We start from the raw sequence: 26,334 nt of genomic DNA on the forward strand, positions 1-26,334 counted from the left end.
TTTGCTGATTAATTTAACTGACAGTAGCTATATCCAATGGGACTGAACGCATGTATTTTTAAGAGATGAGGATTATGTTCTCTCACTCTCTATACCAAGAAACAAAGAGTATTCCATTTTTTTTACAAGTCCACACCCTGAAGCCCAGCTGTTCAAGGCAAACTCGCACGCTGACAAGACAAGCGAGTGTTGACTGCCCCGTTGCCTGGAACTCCCTCTCCCTTTTCCTGTTCAGTCCAGCTCCCCCTCCCCTCATCTCCCAACATTTTCTGAAGCTGTGTCGTGCAACAGCTGTGGGTTATTTACACGGCAGGGGGGAGGGGCTTGCTGAACTGTTGGACCAGAGGAAGAGATCATTAGTTAAGGCATAAGCCAGGGCAGGACAAGGGAAAAAATGAGAGCTCATTTGCCACATTTTGGACCTTAATGGGCATTACACTGCATACAAAAACTCAGTTAACAATCACAGAAATAAGGCCGACAAGTCTCTTTTTTCCTCTCGAAAAGGAAAGGAGGATTTTTCCCATTCTCAGACCTAGTGGAGCAGTTTCCTCTCTGAGGAAAAGCTAAGTAAGAGAGCAGAAGGAGGAGAGTAAGCACACACTGGGGAACTTGTTGTTGTGGAGCTGTAGAGAAGTTGGTGAGTGTTTTTTTCTTTAGTCTTACAGTACAGTGGATGTCTAAATCTTCTTTTTCCTACTTTTAGGCTTGAAGGGCAGTTTCTGAACTAATACCACAATAGGATATAAAATAATACATCTGTTGGCAATACCACTCAGCAGTCAAGAAATGGATTTTGATGAGAAGTTTTCACTCTTGGAAGATGTGTATCTGCGCCCATTTCTGTGACTTTTATGGCGAAATAAAACAGATCATATATTAATTTAATTTATGATGTGGCTAATGTTATGTTTGCAAAATACTTACAAAGGACATGTGCCACAAGGCGTTTAGAGAGTAGATGTGCTAAGTAATTTTCAGGGCTGCCGGGTCGCAGGATGCCTGTTGAATAAATTACTGGAGACGGCTCTTAATGGCATCTGACTTGTTCTGAGACTAAAACTACTGTAGCTACTCACAGTTAACCGCTATTTGACAATATATTTTCATTTCAGCCTTACTGAAAAAAGGTCAACACCATGACTGGAGTACAGTTACCTTGTACTGCATTCTATCAGTTATAGATATAGGCATTCTAGACTATGTATACTATAAGATCAGAAATTGTATACATGGGTGCACACAGTTAGTAAATATTGGCTGAATGACTAAATTTCCAGGGTTAAAAAAGGGTAGTTATTTTAGGACTGCAGAAACAAATAAATGCATTAAAATACATGTTATTTGAGTTTTACCTGGTCAGGTACAGCAGCATTTTTCAAAAAAACCCTCATTAGCCACTGAGTAATTGACAGGCTACAGTTAACAGTTGGGAAAAAAAAAAAAATATATATATATATATATATATGTATATATATATATATACATACACACACACACATATAAATAGCACTGACATAATACACTTACAGTTACGTGGAAAACGTTTTTGATTACCGCAATATATCCAGTCAAATACAGAATACAGAGATGGTCTCTCAAGGACAAACTTCATGACTGCAGGTTGGTTGGAGGAAATAGAAGTGTGGGAACTGAGTTGTGATAGCGATGAGGAAGTCACCCTATATGAGTTTGTGTTGGACAGGCTGTGATAAAGCACGTAGACAGTCTGATTCAAACCCTATTACATCTGTTTATTAGACCCTGAAAATGTCAGTCAAAATTGAACTTATATGTGCAGTGTTAGATCTAAGAAAATTACAAACCAAAATGGGACATCATACAGACTAAATGGAACGACAAGTTCCCAAACAAAAGACCAGAGAGGAAAAAAATAAATAAAATAACACAGCTGTTTGGGAAAAGAGGGAAAATTTGCTCCATGTTCCACAAAGAGGGAAAATTTATTCAAGTGCACCACGATAACATCAGACTGCTGTTCTTTCAGGAAAATCTGCTGACCCCTGCCAAAGGATGTACAATGGGATGGTGCAATAATATAAACATCAGGCCGGTGTGGTGGTTTAGTTGTTTACTGTAATTAGTACGGCTGCTATCTTATCCTATCTGCTACCAGTTCAGCAGGTTATTACTCATTGTAAAGAAATTGTTGAGCCATGTGCTAACTGACATGGCTGTGATCTGTATCATTTAAGTGCAAAATTTGTTCATTGTGTACTGTTTCAAGTAGAGCAAAAATCCTTTTTTTTTCTTTTGGGGAGGCGGGGGGGGTCTCTATCAAACAATTTTATCACCCCTGCATAGAGTGTGAAATACTGCAGTTCCTGATTTTACTGTGTAACTTTTCTATTGAGCAGCTACTACATACGTTGGTGCTTTTCCAATTTAAACTATGTACTCTCCAAATAAGTGTCTAAGTAAAATTAAAAGTACTTGGTAAAATTCACAAGAAAGATAATTCCTCTACTACTACAAGACATGCAATATTCCCTGTCTTTCTCTGCTTTGCTCTACTGAGATCTGAAATTGAAGTGGAGCAATACCCCCCTTCTCTTCCCACAGGACACCGAAACTCTGACTCTCTCAGCTGTTTCCCTCAATCTTTCCTTGGTCAGTTTCAACACTCCTCACAGCATGATCATCACTACAGCAAAGCCATTTAATACATCTACAGAAAGTCAACCAGTGGACAGTACAAGTGAGTACACCTCTTTCTGCTTAGATATACCTGTTCATGGTCAGGCCCAGACTGTGTCACACAAATGTAAAAGGACCCTGAATGGGACACCTTTAAAAAACTTGAATAATAAACCTCCATGCTTCTGTGTGTGTGTGTGTGTGTGTGTGTGTGTGTGTGTGTGTGTGTGTGTGCGTGTGAGTGTGTGTGCAGTTTTAGAACAATGGCAAATGCTTGTAACAGTGTACATACTTCATTGATCCTGGTATTCTCTCAAATTCTTGAGCTGCCCTCTGTGCTTCTAGCTTATTTCTCAGAAAGCACTCCAGGGATTTTGCCAGTCATTGATGTGTTTTTTCGCTACCTCCCTAGTATTAGTAATTGTGTGGTCTTTCAGGACTGCACAGTTATCATACTAAGGGGTCAGGAGCCTTCAGCATTCACCACAGAGAAATGAGATATTTAGGCTCAAGCTAAAATAATTGGTGACCTATTAACTCAAGAGAGCATGAACATTGAAAACAGACCAAAAAGAGAGTGATCGGTTTGTACTACAAAGTTCTGTGGCTGTTTGATGGTGCTGTTAGAGAGGCTGCCATAGCTTAAGATTTTTTTTCATTAACCTGTTGAATCAGGAGTGGACAAAATTCTATGGAGATCACTATTTGATTCAGCAATCAAATATTTCTAAGACTGTAATTGCTTTTATGAAGACCAGCTCTTCAAAATGCCCCCTCCCCCTCCCAATTACTCAGCTCTCTCTTCCTTATCACCTTGGTCTCTCACCTTAGCTAAGACCATGGCAAAGCCTCTGTAAGACATTTGTGTGATGCTAGTTCGACATTACCTCACCACTTTCAATTGTGTTTGAAATTTAGTAAAGGGCACAATAAAGTGAGTTTTTAAAGAACATTGGGAGGAAGCCTAATCAGTCAGCCTTCAAATACATTTTCAACTAGACCTGGTATGAAAAGACTGTGTGAGGTGTTTATATTTGATTAGAGGGGGCAGAAAGTGTCGTGTGGCATTGAGCAAATGTAATTGAATGTGTTTAGTCAGACCAGGTGCCTAAAACTGTGAAAACATAGCATGCAGTCCTGGCAAGATTGTACTGACAGCCCAACTACGCAGTTCAGCACAACCTATGGTATTCCAACTGGGCTTGATCATCCAAGCAGCTCACTGTTGCAGTTAACAGTGGGAATGCGTATAGAATTTCCTACAGTTAATTGTAACTTGGTTATGTGGTCGTTGCCACATGATGTTGCGGACTAAATGCTAGTTGTATGGTGGATGCACAGTGATAAGTAAACTCTTTGTCAATTCATCTCTGAAATGTCATGTGGATAGAAAAAGGACCACTGACTACTTGCTATAAAAAGGGACCCTCAATATTATTCCCTGTGCATTAGCTAAAGAAGGCACAGGAATTATTGTATTCTGATGTCAAGCGAGTGATTTTGAAATAATGAAAATTGTGAAAATAATGTTTAGGACTCATTATGCATTATATCGTCTTAATACTCTTTTTTTCTTGAATAATTTATTTTCTTATTTACCGACAAGGATAGCTGCTTACCTAGGAAGATATCTGTTCATGCATTGTTAATCAGTGTATTTCAGCTCAGTGATGTGTATAGATATAGTAATAAAAACTGTCAAACACTAGCTTTAGACATTCATGGGCCAAACAGTTCCTGGACTACTTGTGAAGTCACATGGGAAAGATTCCAAGCAGACATGCATAATAAAGAAATCCTCAGAAAAAAAAACAACCTATCCTCTGCTGTTGTAGTGGGCAGTTCAATTAATTTTGGTGAACAGATTCTTTCGAACACTTTGAGAAACTAAAACGTGTTTTTTCAGGGTTTTGAGTTTTGATTCTTTTGCACTTCCGATACGTTTCCTCACTCATTTCTTCAGCTTACGGCACTCACTGGAGCTTTACGTCAAATGCAAAAGCCCGTGTACAAACCTAATGTTGATAAAATAATCACTCAAACTTTGCATAATTTGGATAAAGCTATTTAGTACTTCTTTGCTAATGTTCCCTTTATTATTTAAATTTCAAAATGGTAAAATAAATCAATGCACTGATAAATGTGCACAGCCTAAAACATGTCAGTTTAACTCAAACTCATGCTTTCAAACTCGAGTTTTCAAGTCAAGATACTACAGCGGTTTAACTAAATTCAGATCCTTTTGTTTGTAATACAAAGATTAAAAATAATTATTGCACAGCACTACTCTGCTGACTGTCATGGAGCAGTCAGTTTAATGGAACAGCTTCTTTATACTCACTTATATAGTATAAATGCAATTCCATCAGGGATAAATTCAGAGATCCTGATCATGTAATTGGGGTAAACAGGTTATTCAGAATTCGAGGACCGTCAAAACAAATGAGGAAAAAACGCTGTATAGGGCATTCACAAATAATCAGATTAAGAGTTAAAAGAACAGTCCTAGTGAGAAAAGACTGTTCATATTTCTCAGCATTACTATTTCTCTCCACATCAGTCCCCTGAGGTTTTCCAGTAGGGGAGCACATGAACTAAGGACCGAGAAATGAAATGACAGGCCTTTTACTTCAGAGTGATACAAACAAGAACGGCTGGAACACATGACATGAAAAAAACAGGCAAAGAAAAAGAGCTAGAGAGAAGATGCTGTCTCTTATTTATAAAGCAGTACAACACCTCTTGTCATGCCTCCTGCATTCTCAAGAAATGCATTTTTAAACTCCATTTACACACAACAGAACTGGCAGCAAACATCGCTTCCTGCCACTATAGTGGTAAATTACTGACATGAAACCTCTGAGCCATGGGAAACCTAGAGCAGCTGAAGGGCATGCATGCATCTCTCAACCTGTGATTGCAGTTGCTTGATTATAAAACTGTGATATTTTTGGCAAAACACTGAAATACATCATACAGCACTCATCATCCAAGAGCCTGTGATTATGCCAAACCGCTGGATTGGTTTAAAGACAGTAAATAATACTCACACAGCAATTCAAGTATTCTTTTTTTTTTTTTTTAATTTGCACATGGTTAAGAGCTAGCCCGAATTTGCTGAATGGACCCTGAAGGTTGTCACCTCCTTTGTATTTACATATCAGTGTTTAAACAGGCATAACATTTCTCGCATGCCTGACTGCCAGTGTCCCTGAAGTGAAACAAGGACAATTTGATCGTCATGCTAATTGATGTCTTCCTACTGTGATACCTAAAAAGTTAGTTAATGTTCAGGATTTAAAAAAAAACAATAGGAAATTTCAGGAAGTTAAAAAGGTGTTTGCACAAAGGGAAGCCCATTTATAAATCAAGGCCCTTTTGAGTCAAAAAATAGGGACGAATGAAAATCAATTCTGAAGTCTGAAATTTTGGGAAATATTTTCTAATATAGTACATAACAACTAACCATATATTAATGGGTGGAGAACCTCAAATGAGAGAGAGAGAGAGAGAGCTGGACAAAACTATGAGATTTGTATATATGATAAATAAATAAGGTCCAAATAGATGTATGATTGCGGGTCAACAGATTACAAATATGTTTACATTTGTTTTTAGCAATAAAAGTTCACACAGTAATCACACACTCAAGAGCTTATGGGAGCTATTCCCCTCGCAGGTGTAAAGTCAAACTGCCAGCTAGGATTTTGATGGAGAAAGAGTGAGGCTAACTTGGACTGACAAAGCCAGTGACAACATTGGAGCTATGTTTCATGGGATTTTGACATGGTTGCACTAAATTATACATTTTTCTTCTCAAATCTATTTTCTTTCCCCTTAACTACTTTTTAACAGCACTCTGCTTTCCCATGGCTATTTAGAGAGTAGGACAGATTAAATGGAGGAGAGGATGTGTGGTTGGGAGAAAGTGACAGAGAAAGAAAGTCTGTGCGTGTGATAGAGAAAGAGGAAACTTGGGTCAAAAGACAGTATGACTGGGAAGAATGATTAAAAAGTAGCATGGAGTCCACCAGGCTATGTAAGAATAAATAGAATTTAAAGAAGACCAGACTTTTATTTTTCCTGTTTTCTTGGAATGTGTTGAGAAAAAGTTCAAACTATTTTTTATGCAGGAGGGACAACTGAGTCTCTCTCTCGCTCTCACTCTCTCCCCACACTCTTTCTCAGTTTCTCTCCCTCTCTCTCTCTCTGCTGTCTCGTACGACAAACCAGCACAGGACATGTTGATGTTGAAAGTTGATCAGTCATCTGTTCTGAGAACTTTTTTTTTATATAAGCTGCTGCAATAATTATTTACTATTTTATAAACTATCCATTTTAAGTGTAAATATGAATGTGAACACACACACACACGCACATACACACACATACACACACATATATGTATGTATGTATTTATGTGTATGTATGCATGTACACATCTTACATATCCTCACCAAAACCTCACCTTTTGGAGTGAGTGTGTGTGTGTGTGTGTGTGTGTGTGTGTGTGTGTGTGTGTGTGTGTGTATGTATGTGTGTATATATATATATATATATATATATATATATACACTCATCAAAACCTCCCTGCATTTCAAATCTTTATCAGCTTTTTCTGTCAAAACCTAAATTGTCCTTTGGAGCGATACCACATTTTCTTGAAAAGATAATTCAATGATTATTTTTGAGGCCAGATCATATCCACTACAAAATAGACATTCTTTTAAACATATCATTGCATATTTTTCACATATCTATAGAATTTAAAAAAAAAAAAAGGAAAAATCAACTCATTTCTTGACGTGCCAGCATTTTTTCCTCACAGTCCTATACAATTTTTTTGTAATATGTTTGAATCATGATGAAAATGCATAATTTTCTTAATATAATGAAAACGTGGAGATTTTTCTTTAAAAAGACATACTTTCCGGTGATGGTCTGATTGAAAAGACCCCATGGGTATATGTTAAGGCGGGTACACACTGTGCGATTTTGGGCTGTCCCAGACGAAAAATGACAAAACGTCGCACTGTGAGCAAGGTCCAAAGATGACTGTTGTCACGGTCTTGCGACCAAAGACAGCCTGGGACAGAATTGTGACAGTGTCAGAAATTTAGGATGGCCATCTCACAATGTGACTGCTGCTATGACCTGCACCTACTAACCAGCTAACTACTACTGCTACATCTACTAACGCTGATGACGTTTGTATATTGACTTGCGTCGTAGCCTATGATTCAGTAGACATTATCATCGTGCAGTCTACATACATCAAACTTGATCATACCCAAGTTTACTAGATCCGTGGCGGACAGTGTGGCTTGCAATAAACTTAGAAGATTGCTGAAATATCACAGTCTGTAGGCACTTTTAAATTGTTCATTTATGAAATACATATTTTGTGTCACACTGTAAGACTAGATTTTGATTAAAAAATATAATGAACAGTGATCAATTTCTTCTTCTTCAGTAGTATTAAAGCGCATCATTAAGCAAAACAGATCCTTGTGAAATAATGCCAAGGGCCTTTTAATCCATTTTAGGCATAGTTGTTTATTTTAAAGATGTTTACATTTCCTGAATCATGGATATTACAATCGCACTGCAGGACATTTTGCATGTTTAAATTGAGAAAATAATTTTTAAAAAATCATATTTTTCTTGGAAATAAAGTAACCATAAAACATGCTATCCTTCATTATTAACTGAACTTTTGTAGAGGTGAAAGTACATTTTGTTATTCATTTTCAGTTGATTATGGTAAGATGAGGCTCCATGTCAGTCACCTATGTGATAATTGACTTTTATTTGACTACATACAGATATTTGACTGCATCACAACTAAATCATTATCTCCTGTTTGCAATATGTGGTAATCTGGTTTCCTTTAGTAGTAGAGGTTAGTTTGAAAGCTTAACTTTCACTTTAGTGATGCTGATATTTAAAACAGTGTCATGAAGTCTAGTGAATTGCCGCTTTGCTCTCATATTTTTCAAATAAGTTTAAAGTTAATATACGCTGTACCCATATTTTTATATGTAAAATATTAACAGTGTATTATTAGATAGACACATCATGTTCATTAAATATATGATGTATTTTAGCAAGAACAATATGTGATGAGGCAATTGCAAGAGGAGTAAAACATTTTTTCTCCTCCAGTCAGCTGTCTAAGACTATAAACATCTGCCGCCAAGTCATCAAAGACTGACAGATGCTACAGGTGCCAAAATTTAAACAAAGTACTTTCCGTTTTTCAAAGAGCTATATTTAAGCTTTGTGTCATTCCCTGTTAAAACAAGTCCTAATGATCAGCAGCCTGGATTTTTTCCCTTCCTATCAACACAACACTATCTTTACCCTACCGTCAATAGGCAGAACATAGCACGGGATACCATACCATCTGTCCTCAATCAGCACCACTAAATTAGCAGTCACATGACTTATCATGTCTATTAGCAAACTAGCTGAAGTACCCTTTCTTTGTGAGTTGAATGTTTTGGACCCTCAGATTGAACTGGAGGAGAAGGGAGATAATGAGAGAGAGAGAGAGAGAGAGAGAGAGAGAGAGAGAGAGCAAGGGATAGAGAGATGTTGTCATGGCTAGACTCAGGACATATGGTTGTGCAAGATAGGAGCAGACTTTTTACTCGACTTCAAATTCCCAGCCAGATGTGACCCCGGGCAGTGAAAACAAAGAGAGGGTAGAGAGAAGGACAGTATTGTTGGTTGATAAAATGTTGAACAGAGAGGAAGAGAGAGGGGGAGACCATGGGAGGAGAGGGAGAGTGAGGTTTGTAAGAGTGTTGAAATGTCTGTGTGCAGCACCAAAGTCTATATAAACAGTCCTCTGTACAAGCATACTGGTTTTGTTGGTGTGGTTATGACAGGCCTTTTCAGCCCGGACATGGATAGGATTGTAAAGTTCTTCTTTCCAGATTCTGTTGGGGTTGTGCACCTCTGTGATTTTAACTATCAATCATACTGTCCATTTCAGAGAATGTCTGTTTAAAGGTCATTGAAAACACTGCAGATAGCGTGAGGGAAATGTTTTATTTATCTACACACTTTCCACACATTGTGGAAGGCTGTATTTTTGTTTTGCTTCTTCGTTTGCTTCTGTTTTGTTTTGTTTGTTTGTTTTGTTTTGTTTTTTCACATTTCTCCCATTTTGGAACACATTTACTCGCTATTGTGTATGCCTCTCCCTTGCACAGCAGTCACATCACATTAAACGAATGAAGCTAGCAAACACTTTCTTGTGGACACTTATGTCACTGTGTGTATTTCTCGACCACAAGTTGTGTAGCATGGGAAATGATGTAACAGATTTGGAGGAAAGCACTACTTGTTTGACTTTGCCCACAAACACATAAACACATGACTGTCAGTAACCACCAGTAGGTGGAGAGGGGGAGAGGGACTGTGGGTGCCTAAGACACTCGGGGAACATGGCCAATTGTGTCCCTCTAGGCTCTTCTATCTGGCGGAGCTGTTATTTGAACTGTGAATCCCAGATGTAGGATGCTCCTCTACATGGTTGGGCAGTTCCTGAACAGGACACAGCAGCCAAAGGCCCTGAAATAGTCAAGTTTATGGTGCACTGTGCAGGTACTGAAGTTTGGAGCACACATGCTATTGTTTCTCATAGAGCTACTATAAAGGTTCATGTTTCATCCTGACTTTTACGTTTGAAAATGGTAGGGCCTCTTGATTTTTCCCATCCACTGACTTTACTGAGGATAGTAATGTAAATTAGAATAATCACAGAAATGTTCAAATATGCCAAAATGATTTAGTCCAGTAACAGTTTACCCCAAGTTTATTTGTTCTGAAATAAATATTTGATCTTCATTTGAAATGCTCTCTGCCCTAGTTAGTGAATCAAGAATTCAATGTGACTGAAAATAAGGTCACACAAAGAGCCCCAACTTTAAGTTCCCAAACTACACAAAAAGAACAAGTAACCTCTTGCCTCCAATTACTCTCCTCTGTTCTTATTCAGGATATGATTAATGACAGTGTCATTTTTCATCCTGTACAAGGGATTCATGGTAACAGAAGTGGTCTGAGAGAAATAAAGTCTGTCCTCTCAGATAACAATCATATTTAAAATAATGCTACAGGTGCAGATGATTTAGTGGCATTAATAACATCCCACGCAGGATTAACGGTGTTACGCTCAGAAAAATATGCAAAACTGGCCATCAAGTAAGGTCTGATGAAGTGTTTGGCCCCCACAGAATGAGCAGGTAATTAAAACAACACTCAGTACAAGAGCTGATCGAAAACAGTCACATTATTTAAACACTGTTGGGTTAAAGGTGTATGATGAAGGTACTTCAAATTCCTCTCTTTTGGAACAGGACGTCCCCAAAATTTTGAGTCCTCTCACATACCTCAGACTGAAGTGTTTAAGAGTGTCACTGCAATAATTTGTCTTATCTTCACCAAAGAGGAGTTTTCTACCTCTAGCTCCATTTTGCAATATGATTTTTCAGATCCTTTTCTCACCAACCCCCTCCCATTCCACCTGTGGGCACCATAATCTGATTTCTAGGTCACTGAATAACTATATCTGTGGCCAAGTGACCTCTGGGTCATTTGCAATTTCCCATTTCTTACTCTTTATTTTCTTTTGCTATGGATTTCTAATCCATTTCTTGCTCTTTTGCTCACTATAAAAGATTACATGTTCAATTTCTCGTGGTTTCGGGGTGACTTTGACAAGGTCAAACAGCTTCCATGGAAATGATTGTTCTGATCATAATTATGGTCCAGTGATTATGACACACTGCCTTGTGAGAAATACTACAATGATGAATGTGATCACCTAAGTTTGAAAAATCTGTTCCAATTTCACCGTATCTCTGCTCAAAGACAAGCCTAACCTCATTGGAAAAATATGTACATTATTTCGCAAGGGCAAGATGAACAAGATCTCAAGAGTAAAATGAGTCACAATGCGGCGTGGGTGTGAAGCAGCTGAGATTGGTTAAGAACTTGAAACTGAGAGAGCGTGCCCTCCTCTTTAGTAATTGTACAATTTTTTTCTTTTTTTTTAATGTGAGAGCAATCATAGACTTGTCTGACTGTCAGATATGAGCTGTACTTAGATGTGTATGCATTATTTTATACCTGAGAGGACAACACAAAAAAACTTACAGAGTAATTGTTTATAGTTTTATGATGCACAGCAAAAAAATAAACTTTTAAAGTTTCACGGACGGCCGTCCTACAAGTCATAGAAATCCTGCAGTCAACATTGCTTCTGAGGACTTCAGTAAAATGACTTGCCTGGAGTGTTCTGTCACAAGGCTGACAGTGTTCAGAATAACTTATGTGAACATCCATAAAAATTCCCTCACAGCTGCCTTCAGTGTTTTTGTAATAGATGCATAAACCTGGCATGTTAGGGTAATTAAGTCTGCTACAGTCTCGCTCATATAGAAATATTTACCAATAGACAACACTTAAGCAAATTAACTCTCTAATTATGGCACAGCAGAGCTGTCCTTTAACTCCTTCTCACCAAGTGAGGCACAGGTCTCAGCATTTTTTCGCCTGCACAGGATAGACTGAGTGAAGGGCCGTAAAATGAGTCTCACAGAGTGGTTCCCATTATTGTGAAGCAAATGAGGAGGTAGAGATAGTCACATTTGGGAGAGAGCTTAAGGCAAAGTGAAAAAGAAGGAATTTGCCAAATAGTTCAGATGCTGTGTAATGGGCCTGGACAAAGGAGAGGAGAGGAGGGCCAACACATTTGCTATAGCTGCTTTCCCTACAATAAACATGACACCCCCACCAAAGCACAGCCTCACTCATACAAGCCTAAACTGGATATGTCTGCCTCTCTCTCATCTCATCTCATCTCATCTCATCTCCTCTTCTCCTCAATCTATTCTACTCATCTCATCCTCCTCACAGTCGTAGGTGCTCTCTCAGCCATTTATTCCTCCCTCCCCCCTGATGTCTCCCTCAAACATGGTGAATTCTGTCTCTTGTTTACTTGCTCTCATGACATCAGCCCTTCCCTCCTCCTCCCTTTCCTTTCCTTGCTTATTTTTTTGTGTGGAGTGGGAACAGGAAACTTGTCAATACCCCCTACTCAAACTTTCTGGCACTCCTCTCTAGCCCTCAGCCTTTCCTCATCACAAGCAATTTAAAGCCACAGTCACTACAAAACAGCTCATACTAGGTGCTGTGCATATGTGCTACCATTGAGATGCCTTTCCTCAGGTAGCAGAGATTCTGCCAGAAACAACAGGAGGCCAGGGTCTAACCTGCAATTAGAACCTCAAGTGATTCAAAGCATTGTTTCAAAACATGTTTGTAAATATGTGCAAGGTCTCCATTTTGAATGTAAACAGTAATTTTCCCTCCTAAATTACTGTTCCTGAATAAGTTTCGAAACAAATGAATCTGTAGCTGAAGCTGAAGCTAATCAGCTGTAATTATCTCTAAAGTTGCAGTCATGCACCCTAGAACCGCTATGATGGAACATGGTCAGGATGGGGGTCACAGGAAAATCTGTTTAGGGTTCTCAGGAAAAGTGTCACCTTCATTCTAATGCATGATGTGATATATGTCTCACAACCTTGAAACAAGCTGCCTCGAGCACTAATTTTCTGATAGGATCTTCCTTCACAATCCCCTCTGCCAGGTAAGAGAAATACAGTGGCCACCTTTTACAGTTTTGATAGGAATAGGTGGCAGTAAAAATGGCTAAATGTCTGTGTAGCCTTGGTTGTGCAGAGGTGTCTGGTAGCACCACTTTAGGTCTCTGAATGATGCGTGGCAGATTCATTTTAAAGTTTTCATGTGGTTTCACTCAATTTTATATACGGTGGCCTCTCTTTTACATGTGATTCCTACTTCCAGAGGCTTTTATTTAAGGTCTCAGTCTTTGTCCATTCATACTGGTCTGGCCCAAAAGGATTTGTTACTGTGAATTAGTGTTGAATATGTTTTTCAGCTTAAGGAATTCTCATAGAATCCTACTCATGATGATATGAAGAACTTACTATAAATGGGCATGTGGTACACAGGCAAAAGGGAAAAAAACCAAATGTAAAGTAATGTAATGTAATGTAAACAAATGCAGAACAAATAAAAACTAAACAAAAATGAATAAAAGGCTATGAAACAGAAGGTAAGGTTTGTTTTTCTTACTAGAATAACATACACTGAACAGCTTCAGAATATAATTTCAACAGTACTGAAGTTTTAAAAAAGTGCATTGGAAGAAGAGACACAGCAAAAGCTGTTTAGTTATGTTCATTGCAAAACACCTTTGCAAAATAAAGAGAAGATGCTGAGAATACATCAAATCAGTCAAGACAACCTTGAGCCCATAAATTTAAGGTTACTGATGCTCATTCAAAAGTACAAGAAAAATAGTTTTTGTCAGACACTCCTGTTGGCCTAAGTCTGGAGGGACATTGTGTGATTTTTCCTTTTCTTTTATTTGCATTAAAATTGTGAAATTGATTTGCTAACTGAAGTGTATGAATAGCATAGCAACCTGGAAAGTGACTTGTACTTGTATTGTATACACATTTGTGCATCTAGTGACTTTAGCATCTCAGTTGAACAAAAGGTGCAGTTACTTTTCTCAATACCTTGGATGCCTCCACTTCACTTTAGTTCAACAAAGTTTAGCAAGTGTGAAAGGTTCATCTGTCAAAAAAGTGAAATGACTTTAGTTATTGCTCTTTGTTCCCCTGACAACTGTATTTTTTCCCCAATTTTCCCTTTTGCCTTTTGCCCTACTTCTTGCGCACCATCTTTTAATGAAAAGGTTTTGATATATGTTTTTAGTAAAGATTATGGTCTTTAACTGCTCATCCAAACATGCTGCGTCTTTGTGCCCCTGCTGGTTGAGAACGAAACTACTTTAGGCTGTGTCCAATGTTGTAAATGTGAAGCTCTTTCCTCCTTCTTAGTGAGGTCAGCTTGATCCCAGCAATGCTAACCAGACAGAGTCAGATTCAAGAAATAATGTTAATGCAACATTTCTTGCATCTTCAGCCTCTCCCCCACAATCCTCTTCAGTAATACCTTGGACTTTAGTGCCTGCTGGGTGCTGAAATTTAGTGAGAAATAGCAACTATTCACCGATTTGCAGACCCAGGTGAAGGACACATTTCAAGCACAGCCACTAACTGTACAGCAGCAGGCCAATTTCATCTTCTGTGCCCTGGAGGAAGAAGCCTGATGGGAAATAGCCCTGCTCAGTCTGTATCCAGGGAAAAGCAAATGTTGAGCAAATCCTCTTGGTTCTTCAACACCTGTACAGTGATCTGGCAATCAATGCTCAGTGGAGAGCATAGTTCTTCAAATGTCAGCAAGGCTCTGACGAAGAGGTTTAGTGGTTTTATACTATGTCTTTGGGTGTGATTCCAGGTGGCACAGTGTGGGTTGAAAGCTGGAGGACAGACAACAACCTGCTGCTGGACAAGTTCATCATAGATCTGAGAATGAACCCTGTCAAGAGTGAGCTATGATGATACCTGCAGTAATACTCCCACCTTAGGTTTGCCGAAGCCACAGCAGTGGCATGCACCCTGGAAGAGGAACTGGTTGGATCACTTAATGAGGCTTGTCTATGTAACGCCTTGGATTAGTGTTGGTGGAGGCAAAAATAGCCACAGCCACAAGAAAAGCCAAGATTTGGATGCACAGAAGGAGAGCTCATTATGAAATAGGACACAAGCTATCAGAGCAGATCAAAACTTTTGAACAATAAATGCTTGAGTATTTGTATAGCTGTCCATCCCATGCACAATGTTTGCATGAATCACACCAGTCACTGCCAAGAGTCCCTCCAGTTCATGCCAACAGAGGAAGCCTCTGAGCCACCCAGACTACAGATGGGATGAGTACAGATATCCCACATGCCAAGCTTATAAAAAGGTCGAGCATGTTTAATGCTGCTGTCCCCAGCATGGTTACCCACAAAAAGGTGGAAGTGAAGGTGAGCTAATTTCGCCCATTTCCTTCTATATCCTATCTTGCTCTTGCCCTGTGGCGGCAGATTTATTATTATTTTTGATTTATTTATTTAACTCAGTAAGATAATTCATGCAAACAGCAATGCCTGACTGAACTATTGGATGAAACTATTTGCTGAGCCTGATGTGGACTTTGGCCACATTAGCATAAAGCGGCACCATAGCTAGTCAAAGACAGCATCCCCTAGCTAAGAGCAGCACAGGCTTGTTCCATCTTGCCCTTATGTTGCACTGAGAAGCCTTCTAGAGGGGGTGTTTGAAAGTAGTGTCATTCGAGAAAGCTCCAGTCCATGGGTGGCACTTATCACATTGGTGTACATGAGAGACGGATCACGGTGATGATCCTGCGTCATTTGCCACAGATACCTACTCTCTCCTTTATTTTAAAGAATCACTTTCAAATTTAATGCTAGCCCAACACTACCTTGAGCAAGTCCAGTGGGTTTTGGTTGAGGTGGATCTCTACCTCCTTGTGCTCTTCAAGTCTGAACAAATGTTCCCACTACATTCCAGCTGTTCATGTAACTTTGTCTGGGGGGCATGGTAAGTGAGTTGCTGCTTGTTAGTAGCAACAAAATCATTGCATTGTCTTAAGATTATAAAAGCCACCTCCACAGTCTGAAGAGTGCTACTTTTGGCTAAAGCTGCAGCCAAGGAAGTACTGCCCGTTCCAGCAAAAAGTGACCTAACTCAGCTATGGCATCAGCCATGATGGAGTGGCAAAAGGCCCATGGAAGCTGTGCTACAAAAGTAGGAGCACCTAACACTGTAAAGCAGGTACAATCTTTCCTGGGGTTTGTTGGCTATTATGGATAGGATGGTTCATCTCTTGATTCACCAAGATCACATCCTCCCTCCCTCCTTCTGCAAAGTACTACTGTAAGGAGGAATGACACCATTGTGGAACAGACGGATACATGTGAGCAAGCCTTCCATCAGTTAAAGAGAGCTCTGGTAGACATCTCCTGTCTTGTTTATGCTGCTCCTCTTCCAACTGCTCCTAAAGGCAAGATCGTTACACTTCTACCCCACTGTAATCTATGCTTTGACTAAAGAGTCATGAGCCTTTCTAGACCAAATAAGGATTTTTTCTATTTGTTCTGCACAAAAGAGGACTGCCTATGGACAGCGTAAGTGCATGTGGATCAGGAAGCACCATCTTGTTCCTAAATTTCAACATGTGTAACATGGCAGTGGCCCAGTATTTACCACTGCCAATGTGCAGGGCACAAAATCAAGAAGGCCAAGGAGAATGTGGAAAGGTTTTAAAAATTAACAAATGCATACATGGGGTTGATACATTAACTATGCATAATTCTGAATTCCAGAATGATACAAATTTGCACATACTATGGCATCTATCACAGGCAAACACAAAACATACCCACAATAGGGTTTTTTGTTTGCTTTTTTCCAGACATTATCATTAAAAACATTTACAAAAAACAATATATCATTGTCGACAATAGTGTAACTGCTTCAGCCCAGGCCCAGGTTCAGGCTCAAAAAAGTTCTTCACATCTGCTACCCCATTTGTCTCCATATTTTAGCATTATCATCACAGAGATGTTTAGTATAGATGTTATATGTCACATGCTATCACAGCTGCACATTCGGTGTATTAATCTATAACTTAACTCATTCACAATAAATTATTGCAAAATCATAACCAGTGCAATACTCCACACTTGTTGTATTACCTTAGAGATAGTTAAAGATATAAAATTATGTGATTGATGCTCACTTTTTTCACTGCAAGACAGCTTGTCATAAGACTTCATCTAAAATTACACGTCATCCCATTTTTTATATTATTATTATTTTTTTTTTTTTAGATATTATTGTCAATACTGCCTTTCTTTTTGTCTATCTTGGAAATGATGGGGCAGCTCCATGATTGTGAAAGCAAAGCTTTCCAACTAACATAAATGCATTTTGATACATCCTTTTAAATGGTCTAACCGATGAAAATTTGTAATTTGTAGTGTAATGTCAATTACACTATACTGGAAGGCTCAGTGCCTCAGTTAATGCCCACCACAGGGCACCTCCCATTCTGTTACTGGAGATAATTGTCTCCCTGAATTCCCTTTACTTTCACTCCTATTCCTCCACTTCCGCTATACTTCCTATATAGTTAGCTGCCTGTACGAAGGATACAAGGACACAAGTGTTGTTCACACGTGTTGTAACTTCCTTTATTTCTCTCAGCCTCTCACTGAAACGTACTCTTTACACACTAAATATGAAATGAAAAGCATTTGGCATTTGTCACTAAGAGAACGAAACAGTAGAGATGGAGAAAGATAGGTTATCCATTTGTTTTGTGGCTATTTTCACCCTCACTTAGGCACAGGTACTGGGCCACAGTCGAATGCTTTGCTGAAAGACACTGGACATAGGGCTAATTTACTTGGTAGCCAGGCTTTTATGCAAATTATAAAGGCTTTGACAGAATCTCCATTACAAGGGCTCTCAGCATCAATCATTCTGGCACTTGGGGTAAAACTGAATGCAGGCTTTTAGCTTGTGCTAAAATATTTTGTATGCTCACAACTTGCTCAAACAGCTAATAAACAACACACTGAGAAGTCATAGGCATTTCAAATGTTATGAGGGTTTCATCACTCTAAACACCAATAAGGGACAATGTATAGTCCACCGGTAATTATCGAAAAAAAATCCCAACAGGACAAACAGGACCCACAGCAGAGGGGTCTTGTTTCATCATGAAGTTATTTATTTTTCGATAATGACCGGCGGAATATACATTATCCCACATATTATACAGTTACTTGCCAAAATTATAAAAGAAACTTCAAACAATATTTTATTTTAATGGTTGTATTGCCTTTTTGTGGCTTCCACTGAGAAAAATAGTCCTTTTAGCAAATAGAACTTTAAAGTTGCAGGTGTTGTGTAGTAACATGTTAGGCCACTGCAGACTCGTCAACTTGTTGCAGATTAATAGGCTAAGCATTCTGTTTATTGATATTAAATTGAAGGTTTCCATTAATGGTGCAGTGTGAGAGAATCAATGGCACAACTCAGGGGAAGTTGAAGTTGATGTCGCCATTTATTTCTTGTCTTTGATTGTCCGCAGAAACATTTTTTAGGTCTTGTCACACATAGATACATTTCAGTTACGATAAGTGAACAGGCTACTTGAGGAATGACGTGAAAGACGTGAATCAGAAGTACAAAACCCACTGCCATTAATTTTTTTCAGCGGTCATTATCAAGAAATATCGGACCTTCGAAAGGTTGGGATGGCCCATTCAATTCAGTGGAACTCTCTGCAGCATTCTAAGCAACCGTATAATAAAGCGTGATAACATCCCATAAAGAGGAATAAATTAAACTGGTGAAGTCTTGTACTGTATGTAGTTATACTGTGCCTGAAAAACTCAATCACTACAGGTGAAAAACTAGAGATGTCTGGCAAAATCACTTTTAGTTCTTATGAAGCTTGAAATACATATTGTGCATTAGCAGTCATCTTACAGCTTTTTAGCTATTGTCTAGCCTCTAACAACTTGGACAAGTCAAAGTTTACTGATTTGGACAAAGTAAGGGGAGTGCAATAAAGGAATGAAAAGATCAGCATCCATGTACACAAGCAAGTGTCAAAACCAATATGTTCTATGTCCCCCTTAACAGGAGAGTGAAATTCATTCGAGTCATAGGATATGCTGTCCTTCTTTGCTGCCAGGAGGTGACCTGAAGTACTTCAAAACGCAAAAGCCAGCTTTGGACTGAGCTTAGGCCCACTTCTGGGAAGATGATGAAAGGGGTGGGTTGATCTCCCTCCAATGGATGTGGGAAAATCTGAATGTTTTGAAAGGAGATAAAGAGGGGGAGAGAGAGAAAGATGGCCAAGGATAGGATAGTTCTAATGTTCCCTGGCATGTGAAGCCTTTAGTCCCCAGTCGCCTGTCAGTTCAGGCCCTTTGGGTCTGATGGCAAGCCAAGAAAAAAAAAAAAAAAAAAAAAGAGGAAGAAGGAGAAGTCGTCAGATCTGCCTGTGCTGGCACAGATGTCCTGTTCTGTGTCACGGCACCTCGGGTGAATCTTGCTAATGAGACTAACAAGGAAGGTTTGGGACAGGAGATGTACCTCCGGGCGAGAGATCGGTTTCCCTTGTGTTTGCTCGGCAAAATATAGCTGGGATTTAGGGCCTTCCTCAGAGCGCATAGCCACTTCTGTTGCTGGCCCGATTAAAAGGACAAGCAGTGGTTCATTTGAAGAAGCTTAACTCTCCAATTACCAATTTGTGGCAGACTGTGGGGTCTTTGGACACATCAGTTTGGCACCTATTACAGAGTTTTTGGATGCCCAAATCACAAATTGTACATTTCATTTGTTGTTTAGTGGCAAATATATTAGATAACAAGAAAACTGTGAAACAAACTTCACTAATGAAAGACACACATGTTCACTTTTGTTAAAATTTAAAATGGCACTTCAGTTGCAAAGAAGTGTTTTTAGAATGTCTGTGCTTCATAACTGCATCTACATTCCACACCCCTGTGTGCTAATACCCTACATGATCTCCCAAATGAGCAAATTCAGTTTGTCTGAATTTTGTGGACACAGAATATATGCTTCTATTATTTTATGCACCTGTGACTGTTTCTACATTACTGAACTTCCTTAGGCTCTTCGATCACTGTGTTCAAAACTTTTTTGCAGATATGACAACTGACTTTTTACAGCTTTCTAAAGTCTAACATTTTTCCCTCTGTCTCTGAGGTTTTAGGATACTTTTCAGCATCTCCTCACATTCCTCCGTTCATAAAAATTTCATGAGTGCATGTATTGATTAAAATATAATATGAATTCTCCTTCACAAAACCTGTGAGATCCCTAAAAGAATAATATGAAGCATAAAGTATGTTTTATCCAAATCACAAGATATCTTCCTCTCAATCTCCCCTTCACAAAATAACATTTCAGCACTCTGCTGAGATGTTCCCTGTAGAGTGCTGTAGAGCACTGTTTGTCTTGTGAATGAAAGAGCTACACTGAGAACCACTTGTTTTCATCCGTGTGTTGAAGCACCTAAATGTTACCGTATTTGTTTTTCCTGCATTCCCAGGTACAAGCCAAACCACTACAGCATTCATTTTGGGGGAGAAAAAGTGTTTCCTGGGGCTCTGAGGATTCACCTTTCCTTTCTACTCCCTTGGTGAATAACAAGAACCAAGAGAGCAAACTCAGTATTGATGCAACATCTTTGTTAAGAGTTTTACAAGACAGAATTTCATTTTATTTTTTATTGTTTTTTTTCCCTTTTCTTTTCAAATATGGTCGCTTTGAAAAAGCCAACAGAACTCTCGTTAGTTTTGAAAATTATTACTGCTTATGAAAGGCTGTAGTCACTTGTGAACTAGAGCTAGCTATAAAACCCAACTCACGTAAATGTTTAAGTCAGAGTCAGTTTTATGTATAAAACTTAATTAACCACAGAATCTGTTTCCAAACTAAGAATGAACAATACAACACCTAAAGTTAAAGTTAAAGATAAAGGTAAAATTGTGAATTAAAACAAATTACAGAGCCATTTATAAATCTTCACTTGTAGTACTTTTTTCTACTCTCCTTTATGGCTTGGTTTGGCAACTTCATTTTATTGATAAACTGGTCAAAATCAGTAAATGTGAGTACTTTCAGGAGGAAGGAAAGAGCCATGCAAGACTTGTTCCAGATTTTTTTCAGGATTTACTATGCTTCACCGCTGCATCCATACTCAAGACCTCCCTATGCTAATCCCTACCATATTTTCCCAGATGACCAAATTCAGTAATCTCTCTAATTGCTTAGAGTACAACCACACTGTAAACACCACAGAATTATGAGGTTTTAATGACAACCACACAGCTTCATGTCATGGGTGATTAGACATTAATGAGGTAGTTTTAATTGTTGATGTTTGGGGGGAAATGAGTTAGATTGGACTGGAGACTTTTTTTGACCCATTAACTCAGCATTGCGCTAGGACTATCTCCACTGCGACATGTTTTACAACACAGCAATACTCCTTTGTCCTTCAGGGAAAGTCAAGTCGAGGCGGGCAGATGTTGCCCATGCAATAATTCATGATTATCTGTAATCACTTTCTTTAATGAGCTGCTCATCTCCAGGGTTAAGGACACATTGAGTCACCCTGTGGATGTCAGAGAGACAGCTGTCTATAAAAACAAATGCCTCATGAAAAATGCACAAATGTTACAACAAAAGTCAGGGGAAATAAATATTTAATACAAGTTTGAACATGTGGTGCATTGTACAGTGATTGGGGGAGGGGTGTCAGTTTTGATAACTCTTAATTTTAATAAAGTTATTGCAAAATGCCTTCTAAATATTGTACTGAAACCCCATGGCGATCATACCAAGACAATGAGCGCTACACAGATCGTATAAATGTGTTTCAGTTCATGATATAACTCATCATATTTTAAATGTCATGTATAGAGAAACAAGAGAATCACACCAAGTTGCCATTAAGCCTGACTGTATCTGATAAGAATATATAAGAATATGTATGTGTGTGTGTGTGTGTGTGTGTGTGTGTGTGCACAGGTGCGAGTGTGTGTGCATGTCTTGTCAAACTGAATGTAATTGTTGTTGGAGTAGTGAGATTAGTCATCTTTACAGGCACAGGTCGAATTTATAAAAAAGCTGTAGAACCAGTGAAATAATGATTACGTAACCAGTTTATCTGAAATATATGTTCTTCAGACCAATGTACAGCAAAACAGGCTGAATATCTGGTTGGCATCTGGAGAAGCAAAGATATAAGCCTAATACTAAAACAGGTCTGAGACCAGAGTTTAATACTGGTCATTGTTTAAACTGTATATCTGATTATGAATTATCATTCAGTGAGCAATCTGAAGTAGTCTTAATACTTTCCTGGGAAACCCATCTAACAATTCACATAGCAAATTTCTAGGAATGTAAATTTGGATTATATAAACACCTATGCATGCTTGTGTAATCCACAATTGTCTTTATAAAAACAGTCACAAGATCGACAGTTAAAATGTTATTAGAAATCAGAATATCCCATGCCTTTATCCTAAACATTTTTGTGGTGTGTTTCCAGACAAAGCAGAGGATAATGGCTACTTTGATGCCATACTGGGAGGTGAGTAAATGAACTTTCATGTTCCCAGTATTTATTGTCCCATCAGACTCACCCCTTGACGTGGAAATTTAGTTCCTGTGAATAATAGTGAATCTTGAAGCTGGCTGCCTTATTGTTTATAATGGTGCAAAATTCTCTAATGTCCAGTTCTGTCACTTAAGAACACAACAGTATCCTATGTTTAATGTTTTGGAACAGGGATGCATAAAGCCATTGGGGATTCAGATGGCTGAGATGTAATGTCACTACTGTTTAATGGCACAGAAACCTCATAAAAGATAGACAGTGCCTGCCAACAGGGTTGAAGAACATGATTTTGAAGTCATCTTGTTCTCTGTGTCTTCAGTTTTTCCAATTTTCGGGGCTTTAGACTTTTATCATGTGACGTCCATGGAGAGGCACGGGTGATTACCCAGAAATGGAAGACAATTTCCATACAAGATATCCCTCCATCTCAAAAGAGTTTCAGAGGGTTGAAAGGGCAAAATGATGTAGTAATGTCAAAAGCAGTATGTGTGCTCCATTTTGTTCTTCAGTCACACATGACTTCTTCAGTTACGCATAACTCAGAAAGCAGCTCTCTGTTTGAGTTCAGAGGTTACTGCAAGTAATAATTCACAGCCATTTAATATTGAAGAGGTGGTCCTTGAGACCTCTCCAAAGCAAACAATCTTTACATTTTACGAGGATATTAACATAGCACTTTGTGTTTATTTGATTCATAAGGAATCTTTATAACCTTTTTTTGTCTTTTGGATACTGTATTTAAACAGACATAGTTGTTATCTATATCTCTAAGCAACAGTTAAGATAAAGAAGCCCTACAGAAAATCCCTTTCAGTAGACTTATATATTTACTTATTTACTGACTTACTTGCTTTTTTTCCTTATTTGCTGATTTACTTGTGGTATTTATTGTATTTAATTTATTTAACAGTTGTCATAACAGCAGTGGTGCTGGTTCTGCTGTGCTTGGTCGTGGTGGTGCTCCGGTACATGTACCGGCACAAAGGCACGTATCACACTAACGAGGCCAAGGGCACGGAGTATGCCGAGACAGCCGATGCTGCGCTAAGAAGTGACCCTGCGTTGCAAGATGCCATGGATGAAAACAAGAAAGAATACTTCATCTGAGACAACACCCTCACAAATATGTTTCAGTCTGGAGCACATCAGCTCTAAAAATGTTTCTTGTTTTTGTTTTGTTTTTTAAACTAAATGTATCCAGTTCATTTGATGGACGAGTAGTTTAAAACTCTTTGGCAAACTGTCAAGTTTGATCCATATTCTCCAATTGTTTAAACGTATAGTGTTTTTGTTTGGATAATAATGACCGAAATGACTATGGGGGAGTAAGGTAGTATTGCATCAATATATGTGTCGATATCATCATTCCCCGCCGAAATTCAATACTTGCAATGGAGTGTATTTGTAAAAACAACACTATATGGTAGAAATGTCAATAATACAGTTCTCTTAGAAGACAATCAAAGCTAGGATTATGTAGAGGGGGTGTTGAAAAATTTGTGCCATGGCTATTCAAAATACTAACCCAGGGCTGTGCAACAAGAGGAAGCTACAGAATGTTGTACATTCTGGCTCCAGAATGTACAACAACAAAACAAACTCTCCAGACAAGTGTATACAACTGTCTACCTGGAACCAAAGACTGAAGTGTCTGTTAACTATGCAAATGAATCTGAATCCACAGCACTGTCATGCTAAAAACCAAAGAATGAAATTGCTTTTCAAAAGCGAACAGGGAAAAATATGAAACACTGCAAAAGGCACAAAATTATGCACCTACAACAATCCTGAGCCTGCCAGCTATAGTGCCTTAAACACCATACATTCATGCAGACACAGACATACACACACACACACACACACACACATACACACACACACAGAGAGTGACAAGAAATAATTATTTTTACTGCTGACCGGACTCCTAATATGTGATCTATGTGAGTGTGGCCTAAGCATATTCAGTGTCACTGACTGACATGCTCAGGTCATACTCATAAAATGAACTAATTAGTCGCTCTGTGCAGCCTTTCTATTATGAAACATTTTGTTTGTCAGTGAACTACTTGTATACATGATGTCCATTTGCCTGTATGCCTAAGGCCAAATTATCTGGATATATGCAAAAATTCAACTCTGCTTTATATGCTCAATATTATATTTTTATGTTCAATATTAACATTTTAGATGCTTCGAGACAATCATATCTTTTCTTTTTTAGGTTAATTGGCTGCCTTAAGAACATCTTGAACAACTTAGGGTGATGACCTGAAAAGAAATATTGACCCAAAGTGTTTATGGATCATGGCTAAGTACTGGATTCAGACCAACGCTGAAACTGTCCCATTTTTGCTGATTACCACTTACTATTTTGCCACAGCGTGCAATCAGAGTGCTTTTCAAAGGATGCAAAACAATGAGGTATTTCTGAATCCTTGCTAACTCAGTCTGGTTCCTTTTGTGACCATCAGTCACATTGATTCAGCCATTCTGAGACAAATGTTTGTGATTTCAATGTCTCCCTTAAAAATGCTGTCAATGGCGTATGAGTAACCTACGAATAATGATGTCTTTCCCGATGCCCTCGGGCAGAGCAAGCTTTACACTTAACTGTTAACTTTCTGTTTTGAGTACAAATTGTATAAACAAAAGTTATATGCATTTGTCAGTTGTCCGCTGCCATCAGTGTCTAAAGATCTTAATTCTTTGCACATTTTCAATTCACCATTGCTATATTTTTAAACAACAACAACAAAAAAAATGTGCCAGTGCTTGGCAAGTAAAGATTGCTCAGTCCAAACTGAGCTAAAATCTTTGTGAAACTGCCTGTGATTGTCTGTGAAGTCCTTGAGTTGGAATAAAATGGTGAAATACTCATGAGATTAATAAAACAGAATTAAGGACATGGTATTTATGGTGGTTGTTCTTATAGAGGAATTATTGTCTGGCAGCCCAGCTTCAATTAGGTAGTTCCACTTTTCATTAAGTAGTCCCTGGATTACCACCTTTTAGTTGTATGGAAGACTTAAGTGTCATAGGTTTTGTGCTAAACTCAGTTGAGTAACTAGTAGATTTTATTAATATGTAAACATATGGCCTCGATGGAAAAAAACAAAGACAAATCCCAAGACCACTCACTAAGTAATTTATTTCTGCAAGGATACATATTGAAAGTAAACCCTCAAAATCTCATTTCACCTCTCTCACCCCTGTTGCTTCTCACTCCAGCAGCTTTGATTAATGGGAAAATCGGTACCAGAAAAGTTCTCTTTACTGTTCCTTGATGTTTTGAAGGAAAAATGAAAGGACTTCAGTTATCCAGACTCAAAGAGCAGCTTTTCTCTTGTATGTAGGCTAAATTTCTCAGCAACACCATTCGTTTTGATAAATGAAGCCGACACCAGCGTGATTAACCTCCTACAACCAGGCGTGAGACAATGCAATTATCACCTTTCGCAATGGCTCCTTTCAGAGTCAACATCA

At 38.6% G+C, this 26,334-nt stretch overlaps 1 protein-coding gene across 1 annotated transcript; it reads left to right on the forward strand.

The window, feature by feature from the left end:
* The first annotated feature begins 356 nt into the window (after nt 1–356).
* gypc (glycophorin C (Gerbich blood group)) lies at nt 357–25,737 on the forward strand. The gene is made up of 4 exons (XM_030785722.1): nt 357–640; nt 2,584–2,719; nt 22,783–22,824; nt 23,762–25,737. Exons 2-4 carry the CDS (start codon nt 2,656–2,658, stop codon nt 23,956–23,958), a joined length of 303 nt encoding a protein of 100 aa, XP_030641582.1. The 5' UTR covers nt 357–640; nt 2,584–2,655; the 3' UTR covers nt 23,959–25,737.
* Nucleotides 25,738–26,334: the final 597 nt, after the last annotated feature.

Source organism: Chanos chanos, chromosome 10, assembly GCF_902362185.1.
Source record: "Chanos chanos chromosome 10, fChaCha1.1, whole genome shotgun sequence".
In the NCBI taxonomy this organism is placed as follows: Eukaryota; Metazoa; Chordata; class Actinopteri; order Gonorynchiformes; family Chanidae; genus Chanos; species Chanos chanos.

What these genes read in the sequence shown, in the direction of transcription:
- gypc (XM_030785722.1), top strand. Translation starts at nt 2,656, where the DNA reads ATGATCATCACTACAGCAAAGCCATTTAATACATCTACAGAAAGTCAA. An exon ending in TCAACCAGTGGACAGTACAA is followed by an intron (nt 2,720 to 22,782) that starts GTGAGTACACCT and finishes GTGTGTTTCCAG; the next exon opens with ACAAAGCAGAGGATAATGGC. An exon ending in CTTTGATGCCATACTGGGAG is followed by an intron (nt 22,825 to 23,761) that starts GTGAGTAAATGA and finishes TTTATTTAACAG; the next exon opens with TTGTCATAACAGCAGTGGTG.